Below are 13354 nucleotides of genomic sequence, written 5' to 3'. Positions count from 1 at the left end.
GTAAGATAAAACTGTTTCTGAAAACATCTTATCGCTAAACCTTGAGAGTTTGGACAACTGAAACATATAGTAGCACAGTCACCTCCTGATCAATAAGCTCCCTCTCCACCTGAACTCTGATGTGGAACACACACTGCTTTTAAGTTATACTGATATGGGTTTAAATTGTGTCTTCAATGCCTGCAAAATCTCTCCTTTTTCGTTTTTCTGCCATTCGATAAGGCCTGAAAGACTCTTTGTTTAGCATTTATAACAGGGCTACTCATCTGATTTGCTCATTGTTTTTACTGAATTCTGCAGCTACTTCATAGTTTTACCACTCAGTGTGGAAAAAGTTTCAATACTGTTTCATATTTAATTTCTGCAGAAGTAGGGATGGAAGATTTATCTGCTATTTTGACCCAAATCCAAAACTGCAAACTAATTTTTTTTTTAAGGTAAACTTCTTTTTTGTTTCCTTCAGTAGTTGACACTTACAGCTCTGTAAGTCCATATATTTTCAGCTTACCATTTCCGACACAACGTAATAAGCGACATCTGGGATGGTTGCCATAGACTGCACACAAAAGAACTTAGAGTCAGAGTCCTCCAGCACAGAGACAGATTCTTTGACCCAAACTGGACCATGCCAACCAAAATGTCCATCAATGCTAATTGCATTTGCCTGCTCTGAGCCGACATCCTTCCAATCCTTTCCTATCCATGTATTTGTCCAAATATCTTTTAAATTTTGTTAACGTACTTGCCTCAACCACTTCAGCTGGCAGCTCATTCCATATGTGTACCATTCTCTGTGTAAAAAAGTTGCTTCTCAGGTTCCCTTTTATTCTTTCCCCTCAAACTTTAAATTGATGCCTTCCAGTCCTCGATTCCCCAAACCTGAGAAAAAGACAGTGCATTCACCCTATCTTTGCCTCTCAGGATCTTAAACGCTTCTATAAGAACGCCCCCTCAGTCCCCTACACTCTAAAGAAAACATCCTACCTTGTCCAACCTCTCCCTATAATTCAGACTGTTGAGTCCTGACAACATCCTTGTAAATCTCTTCTGCACTCTATACAGTTTAATAACATCCTCCCTAAAGCAAGGTGACCAGAAACAAACACAATACTCCAAGTACGGCCTCACCAACGTCCTGTACAACTGCAACATAAGTTCCCAAGTTCTATACTCAATGCCCTGATTGATAAAGGCCAGTGCGCCAAAACTGCCCTGTCTACCTGTAACTCCACTTTCAGAGAACCATGCACCTGAACTTCAAGGTTCACTTACAACAGAGGTAGAGATCAGATGACTGGCAAGCCAGTTAATATGTCAAGTACATTTGCATTTCTTCAAACACCTACCTTTCTCAATTTTGGTCTCAATGATTCTCCCTCCTATTCCTCCCTACTTCGAAAGATGCCAGTTCATCCTAATCTCTGCTATACATGTCTCACACCAGATTTCACTAATCTATGTTGATGCTAGATAATGTTGGATCCTGGCATCCCAGCACATCCTTTTTAGAATCATCAATCAGATGTCAAATTCTCCTCAGAATCATACTGCAAATAATCAGACCCTTCAATCACTCCAGGTCCATGCTGAGCATAATCCCATGCCAGAGTAGTCACGCCAGCCCTGGTGTCTGTCTGTCGTACATGCTCACACACACTAAAAAACGTGCACATGTTCATCAGCCATGCCATGCCTTTAGCCACTAGAGTTTGAAACCTCCCTCTTCTAAAGCTACAGGACATGCACTAATGAGCAGACATTCAGTTCACCCTTGCTAAATTTTCTCTTTTGCTTGATACCCAGTTTTCTCTGTTTCCTCCTCCACCATTTTTCTACATTAGGAAGCACACAAAAATGAAAATAGTTCTGCCTCCAGGGTTTCAATAGCTATTTGACCAAAACACTTTATCAAACAAGCAAACTATTATTCTGAATTATTTTCAGGCTTTTAAATCAGTTCAGACTGATGATATAATGATTCAACTTATTTAGACACCATTCTGTTTGCAACATGCAATCTTGCCAAAAAAAAGAGTAAACTTGGCTGCCATTGACACAGCCTGAAACATGACCAGGAACAGAGAGAGAGAGAGAGAGAGAGAGAGAGAGAGAGATGGAGAAAAAGAGACAGACAGACAGACAGCTACATCTAGACAGGAAGCTATCTTAGGCAGCACCCAGTACCAGATATGCAATGCTGGATCAGAAGTTACTATGAAGTTTGATGTGAATGGGCTATGATCATACTGCAGCTAATTAAGCACAGATTGAGGACTGAACCTTGTGCCTTTGAGTCTCTATGGTTCAACTATACATTGGATAAAGACATGAAAGTGCTAAACTGAGACAGGATAGTTTTAAACACACCAGATAATGTGAGTTGAAAAAATAATTTTTGCACTTTAGCTGCAAAAGGCAATGTACTCCCTGGTTTGACAATACTAGAGGAATTATTACTGTGTTTATATAATAGGAGCATGTGCAGCCATATGAGCCTTCTCCACCACATTGCACCATCATGGCTAACCTCCTAGTGGCAGTAATTCTACTTTCCTTCCTGCTACCCAGCCCTCAATCATCCTCAACTTCCTTACACTGCTCTCCATGGAAGAGAATTCATGTACTAAATGTCACACCTTTTATTTGTAAGTTGTGCTCCCTAATTCTAGAATGTCCCTTAAGGGGAAACATTCACACAGCATCTACCTTGGCAAGCCCCCAACATATGTTTCAATAAGATCATCTCACATTCTTCTAAATGCAGAATATAGGCCCATTAACCTTCAGCCCAATAATCAGCATAGTAAACGTTCTCTGAAGAGTCTCCCACACCTTCTTAAGGATATCAAATCTGCACACAAGACATTCATGCACTCACACCAATGCCCTATATAACTTTGATACTCCATCCCCCTTGCAATAAAGGCCAACATTCCTTTTGCCTCACTAATGATTTCCTGTACTTGCATGCTGTCTTTGTGCTTCAGTTACAAGGTGTCCCAGATCCCTCTGCACCATAGCAGCTTGCAGTCTCTCAAATTCTCTGATTTCTCACTCTTCCTGCCAAAGTGGGCAATCTCACAAAATACTCCATCTGACACATTTTTGCCCCATCACTTAATCAAACTATATCCCATTTTTGACTCTCTGTATCCTTTCCTCAATTTGGTGTCCCAACTATCTTATTAGCATCAGCAAACCTCAATGCGATACTCTCAAGTCGTTTCATCAAGTTCATTAATATAGATTGTAAGTGCTTGAGGCTCTAGAACTGATGTCTGTTGCACTCCACAGGTGACAGTTTGCTGAAAAATGACCACTGTTTCCTGTCAGCCACAGCCTTCAAATCCTCCTGAAAAACTGAAGGAAAGCATGCGTTGTACCTTTTTCAATAAAAGAAAAGGATAAATCTGGCAAGTATGGGTCAGTTATTTTAATGTTAGTGGTAACGAAGTATTTTAGAAATTAACAGTCATTTGGACAAGCATGGATTTAATATAAAAAAGCTGAAAAATGTGTTGCTGGAAAAGCTCAGCAGGTCAGGCAGCATCCAAGGAGCAGGAGAATTGACGTTTCGGGCATAAGCCCTTCTTCAGGAATGAGGAAGGTGTGCCAAGCAGGCTAAGATAAAAGGTAGGGAGGAGGGACTTGGGGGAGGGCGTTGAGAATGCAATAGGTGGAAGGAGGTTAAGGTGAGGGTGATAGGCCGGAGAGGTCGGGAAGATGATTGCAGGTCAAGAAGGCGGTGCTGAGTTCGAGGGTTGGGACTGAGATAAGGTGGGGGGAGGGGAAATGAGGAAGCTGGAGAAATCTACATTCATCCCTTGTGGTTGGAGGGTTCCGAGGCGGAAGATGAGGCGCTCTTCCTCCAGGCGTCGTGTTGCTATGGTCTGGCAATGGCGGAGGCCAAGGACCTGCATGTCCTTGGCTGAGTGGGAGGGGGAGTTAAAGTGTTCAGCCACGGGGCAGTTGGGTTGGTTGGTGCGGGTGTCCCAGAGGTGTTCTCTGAAACGTTCCGCAAGTAGGCGGCCTGTCTCCCCAATGTAGAGGAGGCCACATCAGGTGCAGCGGATGCAGTAAATGATGTGTGTGGAGGTGCAGGTGAATTTGTGACGGATATGGAAGAATCCCTTGGGGCCTTGGAGGGAAGTGAGGGGGGGAGGTATGGGCGCAAGTTTTGCATTTCTTGCAGTTGCAGGGGAAGGTGCCGGGAGTGGAGGTTGGGTTGGTGGGGGGTGTGGACCTGATGAGGGAGTCGCGGAGGGAGTGGTCTTTCCGGAACACTGTTTGGAGAGGGGAGGGGAATATATATCCTTGGTGGTGGGGTCTGTTTGGAGGTGACAGAAATGACGAAAGATGATACGATGTATATGGAGGTTGGTGGGGTGGTAGGTGAGGACCAGTGGGGTTCTGTCCTGGTGGCGATTGGAGGGGTGGGGTTCAAGGGCGATGGAGCGGGAAGTGGAGGAGATGCTGTGGAGAGCATCATCAACCACGTTTGAGGGGAATTTGCGGTCTTTGAAGAAATGGCCATCTGGGTTGTTCGGTAGTGGAATTGATCCTCCTGGGAGCAGATGCGGTGGAGGCGAAGGAATTGGGAATATGGGATGGCGATTTTACAGGGGGCAGGGTGGGAGGTGGTGTAATCTAGGTAGCTGTGGGAGTCGGTCGGTTTATAGTAATTGTCCGTGTTGCGTCGGTCGCCCGAGATAGAAATGAAGAGGTCTAGGAAGGCGAAGGAGGAGTCTGAGATGGTCCAGGTAAATTTGAGGTTGGGGTGGAAGGTATTAGTAAAGTGGGTGAACTTTCAACCTCCTCATGGGAGCATGAGGTAGTGTCAATACAGTCATCGTTGTAGCGGAGGAGAAGATGGGGGGGTGGTGCCAGTGTAGCTGCGGAAGATGGACTGTTCCACATGTCCGACTAAGAGGCAGGCATAGCTGGGGTCCATGCGGGTGCCCATGGCTACTCCTTTGGTTTGGAGGAACTGGGAGGATTGGAAAGAGAAGTTGTTCAGAGTGAGGACCAGTTCAGTCAGTCGAAGAAGGGTGTCAGTGGAAGGGTACTGGTTGGGTTGGCGGGAAAGGAAGAAGCGGAGGGCTTTGAGGCCTTCATGATGGGGAATGGAGGTGTATAGGGACTGGATGTCCATGGTCAAGATAAGGCGTTGGGGGCCGGGGAAGCGAAAATCATGGAGGAGGTGGAGGGCGTGGGTGGTGTCCCGAACGTAGGTGGGGAGTTCTTGGACTAAAGGGGACAGGACTGTGTTGAGGTATGCAGAGATGGGTTCGGTGGGGCAGGAGCAGGCTGAGACAATGGGTCGGCCGGGGCTGTCAGGTTTGTGGATTTTGGGCAGGAGGTATAAACGGGCAGTGCGGGATTGTGGGACTATGAGGTTGGAGGCGGTGGATGGGAGATCCTCTGAGGTGATAAGGTTATGGATGGTCTGGGAGATGATGGTTTGGTGGTGGGAGGTGGGATCATGGTCAAGGGGGTAGTAGGAGGAGGTGTCCGCGAGCTGGCGTTTAGCCTCAGCAGTGTAAAGATCGATGCGCCAAACTACTACCACGCCTCCCTTGTCTGCTGGTTTGATAGTGAGGTTGGGGTTGGTGCGGAGGGAGTGGAAGGCTGCACGTTGCGAGGGTGAGAGGTTGGAGTGGGTGAGAGGGGTGGATAGGTTTGAAGAGATCGAGGGCGGGTAAGAGGCCAGTTCCAAACCTCGGATTCAGCACCGCCTTCTTGACCTGCAATCTTCTTCTCGACCTCTCTGCCCCCACCCCCTCTCTGGCCTCTCACCCTCGCCTTAACCTCCTTCCACCTATCGCATTCCCAACGCCCCTCCCCCAAGTTCCTCCTTCCTGCCTTTTATCTTAGCCTGCTTGGCTCATCTTCCTCATTCCTGAAGAAGGGCTTATGCCCGAAACATCGATTCTCCTGCTCCTTGGATGCTGCCTGACCTGCTGCGCTTTTACAGCAACACATTTTTCAGCTCTGATCTGCAGTCCTCACTTTCTCCTATTTAATATAAAAAAACCAGCCAGCACAGGTTTTTTCAATGACAATTTGTGTTAAACTGATACAGCGGTACAGTTAAATGTTAATAGTAGGAACTTTCAAAGGGTGTGTGATAAAGGGGAAGGAATACAATGGATTGAGAATTAGTGAAGGAATAGGAAGTGGAAAAGGCAGCTGAGCTGCTGTTTGTAATCTTCATTGCAATAAAGTTCCTGAAGTCCTTGTACTTGCTGGAGCTGAGGGAGGGTGTAATGGGTGTCTTTAAAATAAATAAAAAATACTGTCATCTTATATCATTAACAACGAAAAATGATACAAACACAGTACACTTAAAGAGAACAAAGTGAAAAATGTTCAGTTTTAGCAGCGTGAATAAAAACTGGCTTAATTACAATGGAAAATTCTGAAGTGACAGCACTTCTGCTAAAGAAAAACAGCAAATGCATATTGTCAAACAATTCATATGACACATAGTTGTTTTAGAATTCAATGTCGAGGGACAATAGTTTTTCAAAAGAAAAATAGTGTCATTTTAACAGGCATACCAATCACATTTCAATGGCTTTGAATTAAAATTTCCAAATATTAAATGGCCATTTAAATGCTGATATAACAGGAATTTCATATTCAATGATACACAAAAATCCATCATTACGTATGACTGCAATCTCAGGGCAACTGAAACTTTGGCCAGCACCTCCACAAGTCTACATGTGAATGTGGGATATCAGTAAGGTGCAATAGCATACTTTTAACTCAAATGGAAACTTTCACCAGCATTCCAACAATCTGTAAGCATGTTGCAATTTACATGCTGAGCAATATGCTCAGTTACTACCTGAAGTATAATCCACAATTAAAGTTGCCATAGTTCTTCTGGACTTGCCTCTCATTAGAGACCGGTGACTAATGGTGGTTTAACCTGTGGGTCTCCATGCCTCAGGCGAGGGGAGAGATTGAGAAGGACAATCTCAGCCAGTGCAGGAAATGAAGTCACACTACTGGCATCACTCTGCACTGCGAACTAACCATCCAGCTAAATGAACCCCCACCCTACAATCTACATTTCACTTCTGCTGATTCTTATCATGAACAGAAATGCTAATCCAAACACACCCACCCTGTTAAAGTCTAATTTACCACTCAACTTGTTAAAGAACATTAATTTTTGTTTTATTCCCATTTACTCAAAGGAAGAGAACTAAAGTATTTTAACAGACACTGCACACAATACTCAAAAGGTCTTGCCAGTAACTATATTTAACAAAATCTCAAGTCTATGAGCTCATCCATAAAGGCAAAGCTCTCACTACGTAGGCAAATAAAAATATAACAAGTCCACCAGACATTCCAAACATACTGCTACACTGAATAACAGAAACAACATAGTCTCGTATGAATGCCAGGGAAATATGTCCAAGAAATGCAAAAAGAAATAGGCATTTTACCTCCATGGAAAAAGTTTCCAAATCCTGGTATAGCACAGCTCTTAGTTACCCCCATTGTTAATGTCAATTTTTTTAAAAATATGACAATTTCTTCTTGCTACTGGTCATATGGTTTAACAGACTACTGAACAATATGATACGTTGCCTAAAACAGCTCAGTATATCACCTTTATTTATGGACACATAACTCGACTCAGCAATTCTTAATATAATTTCATTCAATGGTGAGCAATCAGCTTACTCTTAAGGTCTCTCAGACCCTGGATGACAATGTAAGTAGCTAAAAGCTACTTTTCCAATCATTCCTTTTAAATGGTGTTTACTTACTTGATCACGGTCTCCTGCAAAGCAACAGCTCTTCATAGTGCAGGAATTGAAATATCCTTGGTTATCAAACTCAAACACAGACTGTGGCGAATGAATGTCATATAATACTGGAGGGAGGCGACGCCGCAGTGCCAACAGCTGGGTCCCACTACTATTGAAGCGGACACTCATGGCACTCTGCATAGGAAGTTTTCCTCCATAACGGAGCAAGGAGCTACAAGAAGAACACAGGGGGTTACAAGAAATCCTAGCATACTACCCACCTGTACAAATTCTGATTATTAATGCACTTTTATCTTTGCCACAAGTTTCTGTTGTTTAGAAATCTGTAATGAACCCATCTGCCTCAGACAAGGAACCAATGTTTTCAGAGAAAAACAACTTCTGCTCAGACATGTGAACTCTGCACGTTGATTAAGCAGCAAGATCTTTTCACACCACAATTAACCGATTGCAGATTTGTCCAGAAACAGAAGCTCAACTGATAATGCAAGAATTCATATTGTCCTCAAATTCACTGGTTGAGAGCTAGCAAAACGCCTTCAGGAATTTCAAGTCAACCCTTTCACGCTGGGATTGAAATCACTGGAATCCAGTGTTGCAGGTTTAGAGTTTCCTGACTTTTATTTCATTATTTCAATTAATGTGCCAAAATCATAAATCTTTCATAATTCTCGAATTTCACTGCCCACCAATCACAATCTCCCCTTCCAAATATCAACTTTAGCATCATCGAAAACATATTTAAAAAGTGAGAATCTTAATGCAAATAAAATTAGGAACAGAAATAAAATCTTCAAGACATGTTAGATACTCAAAGATTTCTGGATGCAATGCAAACATACCTATTCTGTACAGTGAACACAGTATCAGAAAATATTTTGATCTACAACAGGATATTCATTAGATTATTTATTTGTGAACACCTCAGGCTGTAAAGCTGATTATAGTGCATTAGAAGACATTAAATGTCACACAATCAGTCAATTAGTATATCACAATAAGCCACAGTATTCTACCAGAACTGTCACAATGAATTCCCAGTTTTTTCCAAAGTTCAGGCATTGTGACACATCTCTGAAGGAGGTGATACTTGAAGCTAGGTCCTGTCGCCCAGAAATAGGGACAGTGTTACTGCGTCACAAGAACCCTTTGACATTACCAATCAAAGTTGACTGCCCCTCAGTCTAGTGTTTAGTGAGAGATTATGAGCATGGGAGAGAACAACAGAGGCATAAATAGATTGAACTTTGCCAGGTAGATTTATTTGTATCAATAATACATTTATCCCATAAAAAAATGCCCATTCAACACCAACAGAAATAAGTATCCTGTTCCTCATGTGACCTGTAGCTTTTCAATGAAAATCTACAAGGAGCATTCTAACTTAACATTTTTATTCACTGCGCGAGTTTAGAATTTCCTTGACAGAAATTGGTACTCGTGTATCGCTGATATGACTGCACAATACAGCCAAAGTCAGATGTCCTAGAAGTTAAAAATATTCACCTCAAGGATGACTAACTAAGTGCTGAGAGCAGTTCTAGAAATAAGGGAAAAAATATTTTCTAACATCAATAAATCAAAAAAGAAAGCAAGAAGCTCTAACTCTTCTAGTTACTCAAACCTCTAATTATAGCAGTAGTCTCAATTTTATATATTCTTGTTTTCTCCAGGCTACAACTGGAATCTCGTTGTGTATGGATTCAATTTATTATAGGAGGATCTTACTAAATCCTGCATCTTCAGTTGACAGCTTCCCATAGCACAACTAACCATTTTGAAATTGGTTTTGAAATAACCACTTTGAACCTAATATAAAAATAACTAAAATCTAAGAATTAAGATACTAATTTTGCTTCCTCCAATTTAAAAGTTATCCATTTTTTTTCCTTCAATTATATTTCTTCCACTACTGGATTGCTGAATAATGACAAATTTACAAGAAAATGTACACATCCTCCTTCCTTATTAACAGATTTTCTGAACTAATCAATGAGAATATTTTGCTTAAAAGTTTCAAAAAGAATTTCTCATTACTCTTGGCCAAGGCAACAATGTATGGAAAGTTGATCAAGCATTCTACATTTGTAAACAATAGAGAACAACCAATCTGTATCTGCAATCAAAAGCCATTCCAACACAAGTCGTATAATTTGGTCAATAAGTATAGAACTAGTCTTGCTTCCTGTTGAAACGTTTGTCTTTTCAAACTTCCTCAGAACAAACTGATAAAAGTTTGGGCAGCACAGTGGTTAGCACTGCTGCTTCACAGCACTACGGACCCAGGTTTGATTCCCACCTCGGGCAACTGTCTGTGTAGAGTTTGCACATTCTCCCAGTGTCTGCGTGGGTTTCCTCCCACAACCCAAAGGTGAACTGGCCATGCTAAATTAAGGGCTACGGGGAGAATGCGGGTAAGTGGAGTTGAAATGCTCATTCAGCCATGATTGAATGGCGGAGTGGACTCGATGGGCCGAATGGCCTTACTTCCACTCCTCTGTCTTATGGTCTTATTGTTGCATTGGTCAGGTGTAAATGTAGGGAAATAGATCTGGGTGGGTTACTCTTCAGAGGATCAGTGTGGACTTGTTGGGCCAAATGGTCTGTTTCCACACTGTAGGGAATCTAGTCTAATCAAAATGGCAGACTCGATCGAAAAGATACCCAAAATGTTTACTTCAGCCATGTATTTCCCTACCATGGTTTAAGGCACTAATTTATAAGTAAAAGTATCATTATTACAAATTAGAAAAAGCTGGTATGCTATACAGATCATAAATTGTTTTTCTAAGACTTTGAAGAGTTCATTAAAAACTCTCAGTTTGTTCATCTACAGAAGATAACCTTTTAAAAATATTAATTGTAAACCCATGCTAGCCAATGATATGGTTGCTGATTTACAAGCCAAAAGGAGAATAACACATTCTACTGCTTAGTGTTAAAACAATACAAAGGCACCCAGTCTAAAAAGACCGTTAGCTCATCTTTCAACTGCGGAATCAATTACTTTGAGAGATTTACACATACTTATTCAGCCACAGTGAAAGTGCCTGCGAGAGAAAGGAGAGTGTCATAAGCTTTTTCCAGTTGTCTGATATGGATGATTTAGCAAGTGAAATGAGCAAATGTGGATGTAGGTTTGCTTGCTGAGCTGGAAGGTTCATTTTCAGACATTTCTTCACCATACTAGGTAACATCTTCAGTGAGCCTCCAGGTGAAGCTCTGCTGGTGGTTCCTGCTTTCTATGTTTGGGTTTCCTTCGGTTGGTGATGTCACTTCCTGTGGTGACATCATTTCCCGTTCTTTTTCTCAGGGGGTGATAAACGGGGTCCAAGACAATGTGCTTGTTGATAGAGTTCCGGTTGGAATGCCATGCTTCTAGGAATTCTCATGCGCGTCTCTGTTTGCCTTGTCCTAGGATGGATGTGCTGTCCCAGTCGAAGTGGTGTCCTTCCTTATCATATGCAAGGACACTAGTGAGAGAGGGTCAGGTCGTTTTGTGGCTAGTTGATGTTCATGTATCCCGGGATAAGGAAAGACACTACTTTGACTGGGGCAACACATCCTAGGACAAGCCAAACAGAGACACGTATGAGAATTCATTGAAGCATGGCATTCCAACCAGAATTCTATCAACAAACACATTGACTTGGACCCCATTTGCCACCCCTGAGAAAAATAAACAGGAAATGACATCACCACGGGAAATGACATCGCCAACCCAAGGAAACCCAAACATATAAATAGAAAGCAGGAAACACTAGCAGTGCTTCATCTGGAAGCTCATTGAAGATGTTACCTAGTTTGGTGACGAAACACCTGAAAATGAACCTTCCAGTTCAGCCAGCAAACCTATATCCAGAACCTCAACCTGAGCTACAAATCTTCTCAAAATGAGCAAATGTTTGTCAAAAGGCAACCATTTTTTGATCACCAGCATCAATAGTACTTTCTGCATTTAATATTTTCTATGCAGAGATCCAAATAATCAGCAGAAATATTTTTAATGCTCAAAGATATTAAGCTGTCAACCTCTTTTCTCTTAAATTACTTTATAACTAAAAGGATTCAACTTTTATGTGGCACACATTACATGGGGAAAATATCAAAGGAGTTCACACAATTACTGAGAGTACAACTACTAACACAGGTAACTGAGAGAAAATACGAACATTTAAAAGAACTCCTGGAGTTCAAATTACACATCCATCATTATTAGCTTTTATAAAAGTTCAATTTCTCTACTTATTTTTTTTAAAAAGTCATATGTAATACCACCAGACTGACTCAAAGCTCTTACAATCCCACACTCTCTCCTCAGAAACATACATCTTGAAGTAATTCATATGGGTGGCACGGTGGCTCAGTGGTTAGCACTGCTGACTCACAGCACCAGGGTCCCAGGTTCAATTCCAGCCTCGGGCAACTGTCTGTGTGGAGTTTGCACATTCTCCCAGTGTATGCGTGGGTTTCCTCCGGGTGCTCCGGCTTCCTCCCACATTCCAAAGATGTACAAGTCAGGTGAATTGGCTGTGCTAAATTGCCCATAGAGTTAAGCACATTAGTCAGAAGGAAATGGTTCTGGGTGGGTTACTCTTCGGAGGGTGTGTGGACTTGTTGGGCCGAAGGGCCTGTTCCCACACTGTAAGGAATCTAATCAGTCACCCAACAACATCCCTTCAGTCCTAGTCCTAATCATCTTCATGCCCAGTCATTTGGCCCCCTACAAACAAGACCTTCCAGATACAACAAGAAAAATGAAACAGTTCGAAAATCAAGTCCAGCATGTCTTAAGCTGCAATTATTAACTATGTAGCCGAGAGTGACAGCTAATGCATTTAAACCAAATCTACAAAAGAAACAGTAATCGTCCAGATTGTAATGAACAAATTAGACCCCTGGATTCCTAAATAAATAGTGTATTTTTAACTGAAAAATTAAAACATTCTGAAGTCATTTCAAAACTTGAAACACTAACTCTGTCTTTCTTTCCACAGCTGCTGAATCTTTCCAGCACTTTGCTTTTATTCCAGATTTCCAGAATCATGATTTTTACAGCTAGCACTCATTAAATTTACCCTTCATATCCAATAATGCTTTAGGGAAGTTCTTTTTTTTTCCCAAAACCTTGCTCATAGGATGTAAGTATTACTTGCAAGGCCAACATTTATTGTCCATCTCTAATTGCTTTGAGGAGGTACGATGAGTTGCCTCCTGAACCAGTGTAGTCCATGCGGTTTGGTTTTAGGGAGTTCTAAGATTTCGACACAGAGACAATGATGGAACAGTGATAAATTTCAAAGTCACACTAATGGATAACTTTGACAGGAACCTGCAGATAGCAGTATTCCCATTTGCCAGTTTGTTCTTCTGGATGATCAAAATTGTAGGTTTGGAAAGCAACATTAAATATGCCTTGGCAAGTGCATCAACAGTGGTTCTTTTACATGATACACACTGCAGCCACAGTGTGCTAGTGGAAGAGTATGTGAATATAGTAAATGAATTGTTAATCTACTATTTCATAGTAGATTACATCAAGCTTTGAGTGTTGTTACAAT

The 13354-nt window shown here is 41.9% G+C and overlaps 1 protein-coding gene across 1 annotated transcript in view; it reads right to left on the bottom strand.

The window, feature by feature from the left end:
* Positions 1-13354, bottom strand: part of dcaf5 (ddb1 and cul4 associated factor 5) — a 102505-nt gene that overhangs the window by 38689 nt on the left and 50462 nt on the right. Inside the window, exon 6 of the mRNA XM_043698096.2 lies at positions 7791-8004. Coding sequence (XP_043554031.2) covers positions 7791-8004 — 214 coding nt within the window. The remainder of the gene's footprint in view (positions 1-7790; positions 8005-13354) is intronic.

Source organism: Chiloscyllium plagiosum, unplaced genomic scaffold (assembly GCF_037043375.1).
Source record: "Chiloscyllium plagiosum isolate Xiang-an unplaced genomic scaffold, Cpla_swu_hap1 HiC_scaffold_8, whole genome shotgun sequence".
NCBI classification, from domain to species: Eukaryota; Metazoa; Chordata; class Chondrichthyes; order Orectolobiformes; family Hemiscylliidae; genus Chiloscyllium; species Chiloscyllium plagiosum.
Note: the sequence above shows the minus strand (reverse complement) of the source record. Positions and strands in the feature narration are given on the sequence as shown.